The sequence below is a fragment of the Hippocampus guttulatus genome, chromosome 13 (genome assembly GCF_054856545.1).
Source record: "Hippocampus guttulatus isolate MCC_2025c chromosome 13, RoL_Hgut_1.0, whole genome shotgun sequence".
NCBI lineage: Eukaryota > Metazoa > Chordata > Actinopteri > Syngnathiformes > Syngnathidae > Hippocampus > Hippocampus guttulatus.
The window spans coordinates 12,882,173-12,902,977 of NC_141273.1; the positions used below are offsets into that span (position 1 = coordinate 12,882,173).

The following is a 20,805-nucleotide window of genomic DNA, read 5'->3' on the forward strand; positions in this document are numbered from 1 at the left end:
GACACTCTGAATAACCCGACGGCGCATTTGAACAACGATCCAAATTTTCGAATGGTCAGAGTTAAGAAGTGCGTTCTCTGAGAGTATGTCCAATTGCACCCATGATTATGAAACAGGGATTTTTAGTGTGAGTCCAAGCTCTACTCTCCTTTGTCTCTCTTTTTTTGTCATATAAGTGCCCCCTCCAAAATGTAACTAACATACAAGACTCCGGAGTGACTGATATGGTTTTTTTTCTTCTTCTTCTGTGATGCATTTTTGACTGGTATGACTTACCGCATACTCAGTTTGTAGTGTGAGTAGATATTAGACATCACCATGAGCGAGGTGGCTCTTTCTGTGTGATACACCACTGCCTCCACCATATTGGAGGCGGCCATGGTATTAGCCAGAAAATATTTTGATGCGCTGTATGGGAACCTGAGGTTCCTTGCATGAGAATTTATTCAGTGCACAGTATGATAAAATATACCATAAAAGGAAAATAGGTCTGTGCTATGAGAGCATATGACTTTCACTGTGAGAAAACACAAACGGCACAGTGTATGCGACTATAGGAGGGATGAAGTATTTCTTTTGGGTGAAGTTCTTTCAATGGACTCCTAATGTTAGCCACAGCTAACTAGGTTACCACCAAGTGGCTAATTGCCTCTCCCGTCATTGCTTGATATCATGGATTGAATTTATTTTTTGCAGTGGTTGACAATGTGTGTGACAATTAAGAATGCTTTGAATGCCTGAGCAACCGTTTAAAGCGCCACCACATCACGGCAGTCCATTTCCTATCGCCGCGCTAAGAGCGGCCGGGCTAAGCCACTCTTGGCCTACATACGAGCCTAAAACAGCAGATTAGGGACCTGTCCTTCTAATCCCATGCACCAGGGCATGTGCCACTGTCGCCATGCAGGCAGCAACCAATCGGCTTGCCACTAGCCCCGCCCCCGCCAATCCAAACCATCGTTTCTTTTCTTTTTTGTGGTGATATCTCTATCAAAATAAAAGCATGCTGAGATTAACACCCCCCCCACCCCCACCTTCCCCCTTTCTCCTCCTCTTCCTACCATTTTGAACCACCTGTCTTCCCCCATGCACTCCCTCACCTAAAGCACCAGTCCTGAGATTAGGGTTAATCTGGACCTTGTGTCATCCCGCATTCATCCATCCATCCATGCATCCCTCCATTCATCCAGCAGCAACCCCCACACGGCTCCCTCTTTTCCAAAGAGGCTTTGCTTTTCAAATCCTTTATGCCTCCATCCTCCCCTTGCGGTCTCTTTTCCGCCAAGTTTTTTCCTCCCGTTGCAGCCAATCAACGAGCAGAGGATGTGTCCCCGAGCTACGCTGCTAAAGACACGCGAGCGAACTGATTCATTGTTTCCGCCGCTTTCAATGCATTCGCAATTGGCCACCGCCGCAGTGGAAAGTGGGTTGCACGCACTGCAATGAAGGGGCTTTTAAGTGATTTCGATGGAAGTCTCGAGGAGTCATCCTAAAAAAAAAAAAAAAAAATCGGCCATTAAAACAGCCGGGTCCTCGCTCAATCCGAGCCCTCGGGGTCAAAATGAGGGTTCCACAATGGTGGCGTCAGCAAACATATTGTTCCCTAGCGTCCTTTTCATCCGTTTGGCTTTGTCTCAGCACATAAATGGCATCTTTTCCCCCAAGCAAAGTCTCTTCAGGAATAATAATGATTAAAAAAAAAAGAGGATGGTGGGACAGAGATTTAGCAAAAGATGTAGGCCAGAAATAGTTCATAAATGGAGGAGGGGTGATTGTAGGGAAAGAAGACCCTCAAGCGTAAGTAAAGATGCTCAAATGAGGAAAAAGACTGCAGACCGTCATAAAAATGTAAAGAGTCAGCATGCGTTTTTGCCATTGGAAATTCACTGGCGCCTCAACTGAGCTGTTCCGTGATCGCGCTCAGAAAAAATACTAAATAATTACTTTTTTTCTTCAACGATATATAAATAAGTGATGCCTCTTGAAAACATATCCTTTTAGTCAAAACGTACCTAGTGTAAACCAATAATGACAACCTGTAACCTGATAACATGACATGCTGCCCACTGCAGTAATCGCTGTCTGAAAGGGTTAAAATATCCGGCAGCAAAATGTTCAACCAAACTGGATCATAATAAAAGCTGAATGCTAAAATTTAACGTGAACGCCACAGACAGGCAAAGAACAAGCATTGTTGATGTCATTGTATTTGTAAACCTTCAAACAACTGCTAAAACACAAACGGAGCAGCAACACAGACAAACAGCCGACAACCATACACACATAATGTGCTGTGTGAACGACTTGAGTATCTATTACGCTTATGGTACTGCCACTGAAGGCGCACAGTACTAAATTCAAAATTGCCTATACAGTACACAGTAAAAGGCATAAAAAGAAGGATCGCTTAAATATCACCTTTATAGTGAGGATGTGAAAGATGAAGCACAATGTAGTCGTGGTTCACTGTTATCGATGTGGTCTTCCAACACTGAATGTACTGTACGTTTTAGGACAATAATCAAACTTTTGGCGCATTAGGGATGGGCCTAAGTACGACTCCAAATTTTTCATGTTGTCTCTTTATGAATACGAATCCCCCGTGGAGCGTCACGCTGCTTTTAACCGACCGTGGCGGAGCAATCAAACGTTTTTGTTTTCCACACCGTCCCACCTGCTCGCCGCCACGTCGGAGGGCTCTTTTGAAGCGGCGCGAGGCGGCGTGATTTATTATTCTAATTAGTGCAAAGTGAGACTCAAGCAACAGTGCGATTACACGCCCCAAAAAAAACCCCGCCCGAAAACGCTCATCAGACTTGCGTGTCACACGGTTGCTTCCAAACAAACAAACGGCCAAGTTCCTGCTTCCCAGACGACAACGCAGCGGCCGGCGCGCCGTGTTCTCAATGCACCGCGCTGCGTGTGTTTATTCATTTCTAGGTCACTTGATAATCTCTTTGATACTTAAAGCACATCTGCACGTCGCTCTGCTCTCGTTGGCTCACAATGAAACAGCTGCAAGCTGGCGTTCGCATTAAATCCTGCGGCACAACACACACGCACACATGCACGGGCCTACGCAGCCATGTACACACACAAGTGCCCATTAGAGGGCATGAGCATAATTGTGCACACTTGCTCATATATAAACTAGATTTAAACATGCAATATCAAGATAGGAACAACGAGGCGTGTGTATATTTGTATGTATTAATGTGTGTGCGCGTGTGTGTGTGTATATATATGTGTATGTATATATATATATATATATATACACACACGCACGTGTCGCTGTACACACACACACGCGCACACACACTCTCACTCATAATTAACCTTTTATAGGTCAAGGAACCATAGTTGGTTAATGTTCCAGATGGACGCTCAATGCTTCACAACGAGGCACATTGCTAAGTTAAGAGAAATAATAACATAATGAATGCAGCATCTAAAACATAGCAGTAATTGAAAATAATATTACAAATAAGGCATCATGATAAATTTGTGAAACATATTTCTGTACTAATTTTATAAAAATTCCGATTCCGTCTACTGTCTTCCTGTGTGGGGGTTGCATGTTCTCCCCGTGCCGATGTGGGTTTTCTCCGGGTATTCTGGTTTCCTCCCACATTCCAAACGCATACATGGCAGGTTTAATGGAACACTAAATTGTCGCTAGTTGCGAGTGTGAACGCAGATGGTTGTTCGTCTATGTCTGCCCAGTGATTGGCTGGTGACCAGTTCAGGGTGTACCCCGCCTACTGCCTGATGACAACTGGGATCGGCTCCAGCACACCCGCGACCCTCGTGAGGATAAGGAGGTTAGAAAATGGATGGTGGATGAAATGAATTCATTTACATTGCAATATTACCCAAAAGGTAAAAGATAATTTATCATATATTATACTCTTGTATGTATTCACAAATGAGCATGCATACTGAAAATAGTCGTGCACGCCAGATTCGATTGCCTCATTGCGCATTTGCGTTCCATGCATATTGCAGCCACCCTTCTGCGATTCAAGCTGGTTGCCCACAGTCGAAATGTCGAAGTCAAGCTAAAAGCCACAACATTTGCTTCTACGGGGCAGTTCAGGTGACGTCCGTTGTGATACTTTTGTTTTGAAGTTGGCATTGCAGCGCGCTGCAGAGTATGAACGACCGTTATGGTGGCTGCCTTGACTTTGCTTGGTGCTCACGAAAACGGCAGCTTGACTCGAGCGGTGGCGGCGAATGCCGCAGTCAATTGTCTCGCCCCTTGTGTAGCCCCGATATAGCTCGCTGTCAATAGAAAATTACATTTCAAAACAATTGAGAAAATTTTAATTCAGTTACGTCTCCGCATTTTCTCATTAAATCACAAATACACATTCGCGCACAAATGTCAACATCAGTGGCATATTTTCGTTTCTATTGTTAAAGTGTGCCGACATCAGCACAAACCACTCCAGCTGTTCTTGTCACGACCAAATCATTGTAAGTGCAAATTCCTCTCTTTCCTCCACTATGCAGGAAATAAGATGCGATTGTTGCTAACATTTTTTTTAATAGTTGCGAGAATGGTCAGAGAAGTCACTGATTACAGCGACAGTATATTTAGGTTGTTCGCTTGCACTGCTGACACACCTGCAAATCAAAATAACATCGGTGCATACTTGATGTTTCAGTTAGACCTCCGAAAGGCTGCAGAGTGAAGACAGGTCGACTGTGGCCCGCGGGCCCTACTTTGCCCAGATTAATGTAAATCTCGAGCTTTATGAGTCAGGAAAACAAAAATAATGGCTCTTAACAACAACCTCTGGTGCTCATCTGAGAACCACACCAACAGTTTTACGCACATTGCTGATTATTAACCCTTTCATGCACCCTGTAACCCGATAAAATGATAAGCTGTCCACTGTAGTAACCACTTAAAAGCATAATTGCAGTGTGCTGCAGCATACTGATGATGTAACCAAAAAAAAAAAAAGGTTCCGTTGTTAATTCAGTTTCAAAACAATTATTGGGCACGTTCTTTGTCTGGCATTATTTGAATTATAACCGTATATGGGAAATATCGCTTTGGTTTTCATGACGTTCAGTTTTAGTCAAACTTCCTGGAACCGATTTCTCATGAAAACCGCGTTTCCGTTTGGTTTTGTTCCCTCGTGTGCCCCTTTTTTGTCACCACCAGTTCTCGTCATCTGTGTCCCTTGTGTTGAACCAATCAGCTGAGTTCTGTCAGTCTTTGTTGAGTCATTGTGAGCTGTGAGTGTCCATATGCTCTTGTCACGTTTTGTTTTCTGTGATAGGTTTTTGTTACTTTTTTCCTGTGGTTTTCTGGACTTTGAGGATTTGAGTGAGTTTTCTTCCAGTGTACTCCTGCTTGTATGTTTTTTAAAATACATCTTGGTCAGTCCACCCCTGCCTCCCTGAGTTTTGGGATCCTCCAACTACCACCTCGCAAAACGTGACGGGTTGCGCTCTATATTACAACTTGCGTCAAGTGGACCATGAACATGGATCCACAACATTTTGGCGCGACCGCATGTCTTCGTCGACTGCACTAGAATTCTAATGGCCATTCAGGATATGGTCTCCACATAGCGTAAGATCATTTACAATTTGGACTCTCTCTCCACACTAGGGGACTGCTTAGGTGCTGCTGTTTTTGTTAGCAACAGAGCTGCTACAAAACATATTGGGCAAAGATGTTATTTGGAATCATACAGGTCCAAACAAATATGCATTGCTTTACTCTACCTGGTTGCAAACGGCGATGCCGCAGACAACCAGACATGGCCTGGTAGTGTTTGCATCAACTCCCTCACTTGCGCCCCCCCGCCCCACACACACACACACACACACATTCTCCCGACAGCCCAATCATCTCGCATCAACAGGCAGGTGAACCCGCCGCTTGGTTCATCTCTTTCTCCATTTCCTGCTCTCTTTCTCTCTGCTTTTTTTCTTCTGCCCCCCCCACTCTGCTCTATTTCCATACGTGCACTTGCACTCCCCTCGTGTTGGGGTAATTACCTGGCATTTGCATTGCAAAGTCGCCCGCGCCGCCCTCAGCTCCTCCGCAGGTGATTGAGCTTCATTTCCCCGCCAGATAAGAGAGCCAGGAAGAGGAAGAGAGGGAGTTTTAAAAGAGAGAGAAAGCGAGAGAGAGTTGCAGCAGGGTGTGATGTTATTCTGGCTTGCAGTACACGCGCAGAAACAGCGCCCTGGTTTTTCCGTCACTTGTAGAGCGTATAGGAGGAGGCATTCGGCGCCCACACATAAATAATCATCCTTATTGCCGTCCTAGAGCTCCGCTTCGCAGCCCCAAGTCACGGCACTGAAATCAGACAGGACCATCAGTGTGATCATCGGTTAGCTGCTTAATGTGCTAAATGTTGAGCAGCTCTAATGATGAAATGGGCCCGAAGGCAACCGATGGGAAATGTATACAATCGTAGGTTGATTTCTGTGTATTCTTCCATGACTGTGGACCTCACACTTGCCGGGTTGCTGACGAGCTTAATATTGACTAAAAACTGATTAGTTGGGGTGTGTATCCCTCCACAAATTCCGATTCGACATGTTTTTTTTTTTTTTTGGTTTGGTTTGAAAGTGGAGCGATTTGATTCAGTTTGACCGAGTAGGATTACGATTCGATTCGATATGGTACGGCTCAGTTTGAGAGGATGTGACGCAATAACGTTTTTGTTGTCATTTTACAGCCATTTGAACTTGTCGGCACTGTTCATGTGCCGTTTCCTTCTGCAATACTGTATATCTCCGCGAAAATATGATTCAAGAACCTGGAAATAGCCTACTCATGAACAAAAATAAAATACAAATGCATCAACAAATCAGAAGGCCCCCCCCCACAGTTTTTCTTTTTGATAATGGGTTGTCATGTTTTTTTGGGGGGGGTGGATTTTTATAAGGAGCGATGACCTGTGTTATTGCTAAATGTCAGAGTCGCGTTCAAGGAGGGGGGTTGGCAAATCACCCAATATGATCCACTCATTTTGCTTCTCACCCCTACGACACAAAATACCCTCGCGTTTGCCAACCAGCTTTCTTATATCTCAAATCACCAAGATGGCCTGAGGTGGAGAAGGGGCAGGAACAGCAAAGAAAATTCGAACAAATGTATCCCCAATGCAGATTTGACAAATTCAAGTCACTATTATTACCCTAAAAATGATGTGCAATTATCCAATCATTAATACATGATCAATATTCTCCAATGACCTATTTCCGGAAGTAACAATGCAAAATGGTCAGAGAGATCCCATCCATTTGTTACTAGCATCTGGTATAAATAGTCACGTCTCGAAGCAAACAAATTATTTGTTGAATGAAAGCGACATCTGCTTTTAAAATGTTACAAGCGACAACATTGTCATTCGCTCCGATCACATGGTTAGAAGTTTTAATCTGGCTGTTGGCGCACATCATACCGATGCTACAGTGATTTAAACATAACCAGCGAAATGGCTTGTTTACAGACAATTTACTGTATTTGCATTATTCGGGACCCCCGCCACCATTTATTTTGCATGCGCTTTAACACAAGCAATTATTCTCCTTTCCGGATTAACGCCTCTGAAACGGCAAGGGGGAATTTTTTATTTTATTTTTTTAAAACAAGCCACAGCAGCAGGCCGTGCTCCAACCTGCGAAGAGGCCTCTGAGCACCATCGAATGACGCGAGCTCATTTACATGCACACCACCGCCGATATTTATTGAAATTTAATTTCATTCCCGCACGCGGTGTGGCGTAGGCTTTTGTGCCAGAGTCATATTAACCCCTTGACTAGTTATTATGCGGTGCACGGCGTAGCCCACGCGCCATGAATATTCATATCCGTGGTGGTTTCCACCGGCCCTCTTCTCTACCCGCCCCCCCCCCCCACACACACACACCCTACAACGCCCTCCTCCTCATTCTCTTGCTGTGGTGGCTTGAAAGTGTGCCACACTCCGCCATTTGTCTCTCCCCACCTTCTCTCTCTCCCATCTTAAACTACGTTTGCGTCGGTGTCCGCTGAGGCTTGAGAACATGCCTGGTAAGACTCAGATGCCGAGCAGGGAGTGCGCCCTCGCCGGACGGCAGGAGAAAATGGCTGTCGCAGGTAATCAATGTCATGTCAAGGTGAAGTCACGGTGGTGGGCTTTGTTGTGCTTCAACTTTGGCAGCCGAACATGAGCGGGCACTCAACACGCTGCCATTATGAATAAGCTGTAAACTGTCCGGGAATTTATGGAAAATAAAAGTGGATGCACAAATATGGGAGCGGGACCGACAATAAGATGTAATGAAAGAAGAAATATAAAAACTAAAGGTGAACAAAATTGTGTTCACACCTGTGGAACAAAATTTGGCTTTGTGAGATTTGGTCTTATAACTAGTGTCATTTTACAAGCAACACTGGCAGGATAAAATTTGATCACCAATTCATTAGCCATTTAATTTAAAAAAAAATCCATATTAAACTCAATAACTTTATGGGGGTCCCAAAATGCTTACAACACTAAAAATAAGAATTGCAGGCAGAATATTTGACTGTTTGACATGACTTTGTCCTTTTGTGTTTAACTCTGCAACATAGAAAAAAAAAGCAGCAGAAATTGATCATTTTTTAATTTTTATTTTTTTGGGGGGTTGGTATGTTTCAATGTCTTAATGTGTTTTAAAAATTAAAATATCGTCAAAAATTAGGCGATTTTTATCTTTGTTTTTCCCCCTGCCCCCCATCCTGCAAATATTTACTATCGTACTATCAGCTGATGGAATTTGCCGGTCAAACAAACCCTAAAATGATCAAATGTCAATAACAAGTTATAATACATTATTAGTATTTTTAACCAAATATTTTGAGCAAGGGAAATATTAAGGTCACCTGTCACGAGAAGATGATGCTCAGTTACCACTTTTTTTTCATTCGATTGTGTTATGTTTATTATGTCTTTTATGTCGCATTTTTGTCTGTATGTATGACTTTTTGTAAGACGAATACATTGCGATTGATATTTCGTCCATTTCCCACAATACTTAACATGGCCTGTTTTTTTTTTTAACTCTGGTGCTACTCATCATTACCTGCCTTTCTTCTTGCCAAAGTGCATCATGGGACGATGGGTCCAGAGGGCCCATCTGGGCATTACGCGCATGAAGGCTCCGCCCCATCATAAGTTCCTGCTCCGTCTGTCCAAGCAGCTCGGAGACACCGCATGGCACAAATCTGTTCCACCCTCTTTTCACGGCAGGGGCGATTTGAGGGGCAGCTTAGTTTGTTTGAGTGTGCTCCGAGTGTGAGTTGGGGGAGCGCATGTTTGCAAGTACCGTCACCTTTAGCTTTGCGTACATGTCCTCTTTAAAATAAAGACCCCCTTGTATTGAATACGCCCCTTGTTCTCCCCTCTCCCTTCCTTGCCTCTCTACTGCCGTTCTAATGTACGCACTGACCTTGGCGCAAACGATCCAGTGGCAGATTGCTACATGGTAGGGGCACACCAGCGATTATTTTCAGCGCGGATTAGTTTGCCAATATTTCTTCCGAGCAGGGTAGCACAGGCGTTGAGCCTCAGCTGACCAGTACCAATCTCACTTCTTCATTCTTCGTCAGAATTCTTAAAAGCAGCTCAATGGTGGACGTGCATTTCCAGGACGTGTTTTAGAAATTTCAACATCCGCAGTGCTGAGAAACAAAAGAGAAAATGCACGGCAGAGATTGGCTCAGAGGCCACGAGTTCAATGTTCCTTGTGCATATAATGCCTTCAGATCGCGATGATGTGTCTTAGTATTTTCATCTTTCATCTGATCCCATGAGGCCTTTCATTTATTGTTCCTGAAAGCATACAATTCTGAAAGTCGGGAAAACTTCTCAAGTCATGGAATTTGACAAATAAGCCACAACATGCAAGACACGGACAGCCACATTGTTTTGTTCATTTGGCTGTTATCAGTCTTGGAACGCCTCCCCACCCAGCCTTGCTTCCACTTGTTTTGTGCTATTCTACCTTAGGCACTCAAAATGCTTTCGCAGTTTCCTCATTCACCTCCTGATTGTCACGGTTGATTTGTTTGGGACCAACAGGTGTGCCGCTGTACTACAGCGGCACACCTGTTGGTCATCGTGTCAGTAGGTTTTCTGTTCAAAGGACTATCGGCCCGACCACTCGGTGTCGGGTCGTTGTTTCTGTCAATGTTGCTGTTACTGCTTCTGTTGGTTTGTCTTTATCATGTCATATGTTTTGCTTATGCCATGGTTTTTGTTGTTACTTTGAATTCTTGTTTTTTGTAGGACTTTGCTTGTTTTGGATTTGGTTTTCTCAGTGTTTGATTCATACATTTTGTCAAGCCCACCCTGCTCCTCCCTCCTGCCTGCTTTTTGGGGTCCTCCACCGCCACGACCATGACGCTGACGATGCAACATCAGGAGCAACCAGGGGTTCAATATCTTGCTCAAGGACACTTCAACATGGTCACAGTGGCTGTGGATAGAACCCCCAACCTGTAGGTTGGGAGACAACCATTGAGCCATGCCCCCCAGCCTGCCTGCATACAACCCTGCTACCAGAGCAGAGAGGTATTCTCTCCAAGTCAAGAAAACTTCACATGGCATGGAGTTTGATGAATGAGCCACAACGTGTAAGACACAGCAACATCGTTTTGTTCATTTGGCTGTTAGCCGTCTTGGAACACCTCTCCACCAGCCTTGCTTCCACTTGTTTTCTGCTTTTCTGCCTTGGGCACTCAAAATGCTTTCGCAGTTTCCTCATTCACCTCCTGATGACGCAGCATCAGGAGCAACCAGGTGTTCAATATCTTGCTCAAGGACATTTCAACATGGTCACAGTGGCCGTGGATCAAACTCCCAACCTCTGGACTGGGAGACAACCATTGAGCCCCCCCCCCCCCCGCCCCCCATTGCCCACATACAACCTGCTACCAGAGCAGACAGATATTCTCTCAGAGTCAAGAAAACTTCCAAGGCATGGAATTTGATGAATGAGCCACAACAGCCATAAGCACAGCCACATTGTTTTGTTCGTTTGGCTGTTAGCAGTGTTGGAACACCTCCCCACCAGCCTTGCTTCCCCTCCCCTGATACCCCTACTTCTCCTCACCCCCTTCCCATCCCTCCCATACAGCAGAGGGTAGTTGGCACCAGTATAAAGCTTGAGCCTCCTCCGACGACTCGTGCCTAGCTTTTGCTGCCAACCTGTGTGAAGCTGGGAAGACAAGTGGTGAGAGGGAGGGAAAGAGGCAGAGCAAATAGGGAATGGATTTGGGGTTTTGGTGGTGGGGGGCGGGCAACAAAATGAGCAGCCTGGAAATCGACCTTGCCGTCGCAGGTTTTGGCATCCATGGATAGTGTTCCTTCCACGCATTGCCGCCTGGACTCCAGTCACAGCAAAGGCTGTTGTGACAACAATCGGCTCGTATGCTTGTGTCGGGTGGAAGAGCGTAAGGCATGATGGGAAAGCTGCGCTAAGTGAAGATGATGAGCAGCTGGGAGAAGCGAGAAACCGGGCCGGCTTGCAGACGGCATCGTTCGGTTGCATTTTTCTCGCATGTCATCACTTCGCCTCTTGTTTGAGTCAATGTGTATTTGTTTGCTTGATACCTTCACCAAGAATGAAAAGCGTAAGGCCAATGGTTATGTTTTGATTACAATTTATTCCTGTCAAAGGTTTTAGAGGTGGTGGTGTGTGCCAGCCACCATGTTTATCATGTTTGGCTCACTGAGTTGACATATTTAGCAACGTTTTTTGTTGTTGTTGTTGTTTTTAATTTGGCCAAAATACCGTCTGAGTATGGGTAGAATTTCTTCTGTTGTCTCCCACCTACGGGGTGAATTTTAGTTTTCATGAACGAGTCGGTTGAGCAAAAGCAGTCGTCACATGTTGATTGCAGCTGACGGAGCACTTTCATGTAGCCTAGCAATGCTGCTGGAAAGACCGAAGAGGGCTGCCTGAGGGCCACAGGTGACGCTTTAGGAGTTTGTTATGCTTCTGGAAGATGCGCGCTGTCGTTTACAAGTCTTGTGCTTGGCACTAGACACTTTAGATTCGACACACAGAGTCGATAGCGTGTGATAGGAAGTGGTGTCAACTGAGCCAAAGTGCGGTAGGACTGACGGTTTGCCCAGACGGGCGGCGTGCAGATTTCTTAGATGAGAAAAAGAGGGAACAAAAGGGAGCATGGTGGGGGGGCACCTCGCAAACCATGCTCCTACATTCTTTCGGAGGGCAATGCATCGAGAGGCTCCGGTTGATAGTTTTAGACAAAGAAACGCAAAGTTAGCAAGCCGGTGAAGATAAATCTGACAGGGAGAAGAAAAAAAAGTATCTAATTTGTTGAGAGCCAGAGAAAGAACAAAGCCAAACCCCAAGCACGGGGTTTGTCCGTCAAGAGTCGACCCACAACAAAGTCTCAAAAGACCCACGCCTAAAAAGAAACAAGTCTGCCATTTTGATTGAACGTGGCCATGCTTGTCCCTTGAGATTTTATCTGATTGCCCCCAGATTTGATGCGCAAAAGAAAAAAAAAAACATCTCTGCGGCTTTTTTTTTGCAGGATGTATGGGTAAAAGAAACCCCTGAAGGCTTCAGGCTCTAATATGATGCAATACCCTTTGAGAAAGAAAGTGCTTTTGCGAAACAAGACAGTCAGCGTGTCCGCTTTTTCCATTCATCTTTGCCTTCCACCAGACTGGACCGCAAAAAAAAAAAAAAAAAAAAGAGAATTGTAATGCTTGGAATCTCTTCATCTGAAATGTAGTGCAGGTAAGCGCAGGTCTTTGGCCTGCTGTTTCAGGATAAGCACATCCAGGAAATGAACTCTTTTATCTTCCCGATGCAACTTTGTGTTCGGGTCATTGTCCCACATCACGTCTCTCTAAGCAGCTCGAAGAGTTATCTGGCGTTGACCTGGGCGCAAGCGTCCATTTTTGGTGTGTGCCTAAGCTCTTGGTGTACCCATTGGCCTGTTTATCTGTGGACTAACATTAGTGGTTGCTTTACCAACCAGCCTTGCTTAGCTGAGATTTGCACGCTAAATCACCTCAGTCCTCTTAGCAAAGTCTAATCCCCCCTCGCACATCTGTGGGCTGCGCCGACGTCACATGAACTCCTACTTTGCACAAACGGACTTACTTTTTAGTGCGCTAACGCCATGTAGCATCGGGAGAAGTTCAACTGCCAACACGGCATTCTACCCCCCCCCCCCCCCCCCGCCCCTGATTTCCTTGCTACTTGATAGATTTACAAACAAATTGTTGTGAAAACTTGAGCTGCAAAACTATTTTTATTATTTTGCCTTAACAATGAAACACATACTGTAACCGACATGAATCTAAGCTAATATTTCACTAGCTAAGTTGTGAGGTAAACCTACTGTAGCTTACTTGCCAATGTGTTTAATATTGATGGACGAGGGTCAGAGTGTTTGGTTGTGTTGTTTATCTTTGTGTTCCAAACCCTGCATGTAGTCATTTTTTTCCCAAAAACATGGGAATGAATGGTCGTTTGTTTCTATATGTGCCCTGCGACTGACTGCCGACCAGTTCAGGGTTGAGTCTGCCTTCCACTCAAAGTCAGCTGGGATAGGCTCCAGCAACTCCGCGCGACCCTGTTCGGGATAAGCAGTGTTGAAAATGGATGGATGGACGGATGGATAATCTTTAGTTCCACCTTCATGAGACTCTGCAAACCGAATCCTAACCTACCGTTGTGTTATCAGTTTCCCTCGCGCTACACAGAAATAAACTTCTTTCAAATAGAAAATGAACACTACCTACTGAGAATTTTGAAGTCACGCAGTTGAAGTCGAGTCTCATGAATACCAAGTCAAAGTCAAGTCCAGTCTTTCACAAGTGTCATCAAGCAAGTCCCAAATCCCTCAAAACTGGCGACTGGAGTCAAGTCGGGTCACGCGAGTCCCCCACCATTTGTAACCCCCTTTAAAGCAACTTTTATTTTTGGTGCAAAAGCACCTTTAATATGCCTCTTTGGATGCATACCGTCACTTGTAATTGCTCACCCTCATCTTTTCACACTTGTTTTCCAACGCAGTCAAGCATGCGGTCAACCAGAACACCACCGTGGAGCCTTTTCCCGAAGGCATGGGAACCATTATGTTTGGTAAATGCTTCAATCAGAGTTTTTATACGTTCGGTAATCACCCCAAGATTGAATGGCGTCACAGCAATAATGAATGTTTCTGCGCAGGTATGGGTTGTTTCTGGGGCGCCGAGAAGTTTTTCTGGAAAGTTTCCGGGGTCTTCTCCACCCAGGTGGGATTTGCCGGCGGCTTTACGCCCAACCCCACCTACGAAGAGGTCTGCACAGGTATTCAACTCCACCCATGACCTTTTGCTTCCGCGTACTGCGCTGGCGAGACATGGCGCCGCTTTCTATCGGCGGTTCGACGCGACGCACCAGAAAAAAGTACCACGGTCGCGCTCATTACAGCTCTGGCGTCGTCTCCCCGCTTTCCCTTCATCTGCAGGCAAACTCAGAATGCGCTGCTCCAGATGGGCTGCATATACCAATACCCCCCACCCACCCATCTCCTCCTTCTACCATCCCCACCCACCCATGACCTACTTGTACGGATTGGGCTGCGTTATGTGCCGTATTGCGGCGTTTCTCAGCAGAGGTTACCCGCATGTGAAGCGCCATCAGTGGGCTCTGTGATTTGGCATGAGTTTCAATCTCAAAGCCCTCAAATTTCCCGGTTACCTGTGTCGAGTGGGTGTATGTGTGTGTTTTTTGCGCGTGTCTTTCCTCATCAAGATTCTAATAGATCCATGTAGGGCATTGATATATAATTCAAATGAAGATGTCTGGCTCTGTTTGCTGCGCTTTAATTATGGACTCCTCGTGCTTTCCAAAAGGCGCGTAGAGAGCGAGCGTGGCGCTCCAGTGGCGGGCGAAGCAGGATCGGACACGGTGAGGACCAAGAAGAAAACGCTTTGGGCTTTGGCTGGCAGACATTCTGAGCGAAAGCCCTTCAAGGGATTGTGCGTCTGCTATAGGATGGAGCTGGATGACAGCTAAAGCTTGAGAGGGGGGGTGGGGTTTGTGAGGGAATAAACTTTCTGACGGGAAAGTACATCCGAAGGAAAGAAAGGCTGAAAAAGAAGGTGCAGGCGTCGCTCCAGTGGCCGTGACGGAACAGAACGTCGGCCACTGCATCGCAGTGAAGAGCTGTCAACACAACGGGGTCGGAGCGGTCAAAGAGGCGGACAGAACTGATGGAGGCGCGAGGAACGCAACATGAGGATTAAAGGGCAGGCTGAAAAGTGGTCATGTGACAAAAGAGGTTTAGGTCATAGTCATGGAATGCATGAGTTATCAGGGGGCCCGAAGACCAGGCAGCACAAAGGCCCTCTTGGAATCTTTGGGGTCATCAGCAAGACCAAAAACTCACCAGTTTTGCAACTGTGTGTAGCCTGGTGAAAACGTATGTGCAGTATACAGTTTGGAAAAATTCACCCGTGTCCCCAATTTCACCGATGAGCACCCAATTGGGCGGGTATGTCTATAATGAATCCAATCGTCGATTAATCTCCTTTGTTTTACCAGGTAGGGTAATTGAGAACAGTTTTTCATTCCCTTCAGTCTGTTTTAGTTTTCCTACCAAAAGAGGACACACCTAAAGGGCCCCCTGCTCGAAGTTGAATTTTTGGTTTGAAGCGTCGTCCAATGAATAAATGAATCATCTTTTAGGGGGCCTCGACGTTCCCAAAAATCTCACCAAGGGCATGTATCCTGGTGTTCATGTATTTTAGGGGTGCTAAAAAAAGAACCCCCCCCCCCAAAAAAAAAATTCACTCAAAGGACCCATGCCAGAAATTGAAGAAGTGCCCATTTTGTTTCTGCTCAGGAAATCGGCCAAATAAGCCCCAATTGAAAGTCAGACGAATTATCCAGCGGTTTGGAGGCCTCAAGATTCATTTCTGTTTTTCCGCATTATTATCGCCATTCAAATGTTTTTATCCTGTCGTCCCGGTTGTATCACATTTTGCAAGTAACTTGCACAAAACTGGCTGGAGTGCAGTTGAGAATGTGCATTAAGAATATGAGCACATATGAATTAAGATTGGGAACACGTCTGCACTCACAAGCTCCTACAGAGTTGCAACAAAAAGAACGGAGCACATAAAGCCTACTGTTCGATAGTTTGAAGAAGAAAAAAAAACTTTTTTTTGACTGCAGGGGGTTGAGAGGACAGGATACTTTGTCAAAGTCACAGCGGCATCCATCCCGACGCGTGTCTCCCTCAAGGCGTTTTTCGCACCTGCCTTGTACAGTTGGCTCGTATTGAACGCTTCATTTAGCCACTCGGTAGAGTTTGTTTGGACAGGTGCGAATGCAGCGATCGCACGCGGCCGATCAAAACAACTGCATGGAGACCATGTTGAAGAGAGACGCTCGGTTGGGACAAAGTCAAAGGTTTGCGGTGTCAAGCCTGCGACCTGCGATGCGGTATATTGTACAGTTCAGTTCAGCGGGGTACACACGCACACATTTAGATTTGCAACATCTAATCAGCAGCTACTGGTAATCGATTATCAATTTAATGAAAAATTATTTTGATAATCGATTCTATCGCTGAGAGGCCTCGTTTAATATAACAATTTTGAATGAATGTCCCGTGTTTTTTTCAATCTAGGGATGGAATTTGCAAATTGTTTCGTTTTAACCATTTGATTGCGTCATCGACACATTAATTGATCATAAAAATCATCAGTTGCAGCTCAAAATTCATTTATCTTCTGTCCTGCAGGTATGACTGGACACACCGAGGTGGTGAGGGTGGTGTTCTCTCCCAAAGACTTAAGCGTGGAGGAGCTGCTGAAACTCTTCTGGGAGAACCACGATCCAACACAAGGTAGTTGCACTCGCATGCAAAAAATAATAATAATTTAAAAAAAATCATCCCGAAGGGGACACAGGAAAGGGTGTATTGGAGCAGAAGGATGCTGCCCAGACGTGTACATTGTGCTGTTGTGGAGTGGGGTGGGTCTCGTGGGTGTATGTCAATGGCAGACAGTGTTAATGTGTCTGACATCCAGCCATCCATGGAGAGACGTGCCGATGTGGTGGGTGACGACCCCCCCCCCCCCAAAAAAGAAAAATCTTGCCACACGTTGGGAGTCTGTTTCCTGCGTGTGCTGTAAAATCCCAAATTGTGTAACCTTTAACGTCATATTTATTTGTAGCCTGACTGACAATTTGTTCTGTGTCCAAATTCAATCATCCCCACTGAAATGAACTACAATTGACATTCTACTTCTTCCTTTCATAACTTTGCTGCTGTGAATTGAGAATTTCCCCATTGCGAGACTAATAAAGGTTTTCTTATCTTTTCTTATTCATCCATTCTAGTGCCCAAAACCCACCAAATTTAAAAATATTTTTTTTAATAATTCAAAATAGCTCTGTCTTGTCAAATAGAAAAATATAATAAGAATAAACAATATGAAGAAATAAACTGCTTTTATGAAGTGGTAAACTCAATGTCTTACCAGCATTTTCCTTTTGTATTTTGGTTTGACTGTCCCATCCAAAAAATGGCTGAAAGTAGCTTGTGTATCTAAAGAGTTGCTCGTAATTTACAGTCAATTTTGGCAGCAACGCAAAGCAAAAAAAAAAAAATCACAACATGAAAAAGTTGAAAGCTCGTGGGCAATGAACAGAAATCCAGCCCCCCCCCCCCCAAAAAAAACAATTTGTGGTGATGTGAATGCTCATCAGTACGCCGCTAATATTAGTCATTCTACGTGAAGGACAGAGTAGATGACTGACAGTACTTTAAATTGTCTGGCTGCATGATGTAGAGTGTTAGCATTAAACGAGACCATTGTTCTGCTGTTTGAAATATACAAAGTGCATTTCTCTTTGTTTTATGTTTAGTTTGACAGTAAACTGGGACTGGCATAAAACAGCGTTTGATGATTGCTCCTTCTTTTCCAAATTCTTCCTTGTTGTAAAGTGTGATGAGTTCACCGCCACCAGCAAAGCTTGTATCTCAAATCTGTGCTCATAAATTAAAGCAAAAAATAAATAAAAAATCTCAAGCCAGTGACGCACCACTGAATTGTCCTGTGCCACACCCGTGTACAATTTCCTGTTCATATGTTATCATTGCATTTGCCCTCTTTGCCATTGTAGGTCCTCTTCCATAATGCAGTTCCAAATAAAGCCAAAGAAAAAGAACTAATGGCGTTAATGCTCCCAAGATTTTTGGTGACTTTTGAGGTGGGGGGGGGGGGGGGTTCCCCCGGAAACTTTGGTCAAAAAACTCCTAATTGTTCTCCATCTCTCGTTGAATCTCCTGCTTGGCCTGCTCAATGGACGAGGTGATGTAAGATCATTAATGCACCAGGAGGACTCTGGATGAGGGAGCAAGAGGATAGGCAAAGAGCTACTCTGCTCACTCACATGGAATGGAAAGGCAAAAAGGAATGGAGGGTATGACAAGTTGGGAGGAGGCGAATCAAAGATTTATAGGCCTGCTTGTCACCACCATACACACGCACGCACACACACACACACACACACACACACCGCATGTACTCACTGACATTACTTTAGTTCACGCCGTCATGTTTTGCATCCGTCATGACTGCACTTATATATTCAGGGTGACCTAAATACAGCGGCGCGTCAACTGTGGAATGCCTTAAAAGCCGGTAAAATCGGAGCAACATTTTTTCTGTAAAAATATTATTTTAATGTCATAGAAAAGGACATGGAGTTATTATGGTTAAAAGTCATTAGGCGTCACTTCAGCCGGTACACCGTGCAACCATTTGACTTTTAAGTTTGGCTTTTTGGAGTCCTTTTTTTGGAAAGAGGGTAAGATCAAAAGGAAGAGGGAAAAAAAAATTGAAAACGGAAAGACTGGCGGTGGCCGGGCCGTGTGAGGTTTATCAGCTCTGCGTCGCATCGCAACTGAAGATGGTAAAAAGGGCGGGGAGATGAAGGGGTCGTCAAGGTCATCCGAAAGCAGCGGAGCTACGCTGGAGCTGTAGGTCGTGTTGTGTGTCGGCACCGTGGGCAAAGGCGCACCAAGGGGGCCGCGCCGATGTAGTCATGCGTTTCCCCTGACTCACAGCCCTGTCTTCCTCTCATGTTTTATTTACGGCCAGTGCCGTTTGTTGTCCATGCGCAGTTAAGAACACCTTCCAGAATAATCGCACATTTTTAGATATTCTTTGACTTCCCGGGCGTTGCGGCCCCACATCCATTTGCTCACCCCACCAACTTTCCCCTTTACCCTCCCACCACCCCCCAAAAAAAAAAAAAAGCCTCAGATTTGACAAATGTGGCGTGATGTGGCCCGCTGGCTGTGCCTTCACGCGTGCCTAAGCTCCAATTTATTCCGTCCACCTTACAGTGATGCACTCGGAAGAGAATGGCGGCGTGGAGGAAGTTCATCACTTATATATAGAAAGACAGGAGTTTGGGATTTTTGGAAAGGGGGGGGGGGGGTGAGCCCACCCTTGCGCACTTTGTTGGCGGCGGCTGTCACGTATGCATGCGCGTTTCGAGATGTGCGGCTCTCCGCTTTGCCTCTAGTTCAAAGGGGTTTAGTCCCGACAACGTGATGTCGGGGCTTGCGTCGGCTCCACCAATCCCGGCCCGGATAGCAACATTAGCAGCCAATCAGAAACTCCCAGCAGCCTTTGCCGTGTGCCCTCTTTCCATATTCAGCAACGCTAGTCTCAATCTGCCGTCGTCTATGGAATGTTGCATAAAGACGCCCCCCCGCCCCACACCCACCTTCTACTTCCACCCCACCCCCTCCGACAAAAGAAAAAAAAATTCAAAGCTCCCCTTATGTCTCGTGTTATGACGACTCTTCAATAATGCAACCTCACACATGAGCGCACGGTTACAAACTCACAAAAGTGACATCGGTGTGACATCGGTGTGACAAGGTGCAACGGCGGTGGAGGCAGGAAACGCAAGTTTACGATGATACGCCGAAGACTCCCAACTTACTCGCACTTTAATTGCTCATACTTCATAAGAAGGCCTTGATTTAGTTACCCCCCCCACCCCCCACACCCCGCCTTCATGTTTTCCCCCATGGTACGTCTTTTCTCGCTGCTCCAACACATCTCACCCCGCCCCCCCCCCTTCTGCGTTAAGCTCCACCATCATCTCTTTATTCCCAAATCCAACCAAACATGTTCCAATTCTACTTTTTTCTTTTAAACGCATGCTTCCGTTCCCAGTGCAACCTAACCCCGCTTCTTTCCTCACCCGTCTCACCTGCCCCCTTTTTCCTTCTTTGCGACGGGGGGGGGGGGGGGGCCGAAGTCAAGCGACCGAGGGAACGTGCGGCCCGTCAGCACATCCGCAGAGCAGCGCAGTGAGTCGACGGCTCCCCGAGGCCATCCGCTCACCACATAAACACTCTCGCATCCCCTCGCTCTTCTTTTATCTCTTAGTCACTCGCTCCTCATCCAACCCCCCCCCCCCCACGACCCCCCAACATCATCCCTGCTCTTCCTCAGCTCCCCTCCTCCACACCCGCACCCGCCGCTGTTCATCTTAACAACCGAGGCCTTTACCCCGCTCCTCCTTCCTCTTTGTCTCCCTTCCTCCTTCTTCCCTCCATCCTTCCTCGTTTTTGAGGCCACGTACTATTTCTGATATGACTTAACGATGCTGTGTCAGTGAACGTACGTCGCCGTTCTTTGAGAATGCGCGCACATCCGTGCACACTTAGGCCAATTAATAAAACAATCTGGGTAGGTTACGGTTGTGAAGGAGATTTTGTTTCTCAGCTTGAGTTATT

At 45.7% G+C, this 20,805-nt stretch overlaps 1 protein-coding gene across 3 annotated transcripts in view; it reads left to right on the plus strand.

Annotated features, from left to right (window-relative positions):
- msrab (methionine sulfoxide reductase Ab) overlaps nucleotides 1-20,805 on the plus strand; it is a 53,271-nt gene that overhangs the window by 13,367 nt on the left and 19,099 nt on the right. Inside the window, exons 1-4 of one of the 3 annotated variants that reach the window (XM_086126707.1) lie at nucleotides 7,947-8,112; nucleotides 14,061-14,129; nucleotides 14,217-14,336; nucleotides 16,780-16,884. In XM_086126707.1, coding sequence (XP_085982833.1) covers nucleotides 8,040-8,112; nucleotides 14,061-14,129; nucleotides 14,217-14,336; nucleotides 16,780-16,884 — 367 coding nt within the window. In that variant the 5' untranslated portion in view covers nucleotides 7,947-8,039. Of the gene's footprint in view, nucleotides 1-7,946; nucleotides 8,113-14,060; nucleotides 14,130-14,216; nucleotides 14,337-16,779; nucleotides 16,885-20,805 lie in introns of those variants that run through there. The other 2 variants (XM_086126708.1, XM_086126706.1) reach the window with 2 other exon arrangements.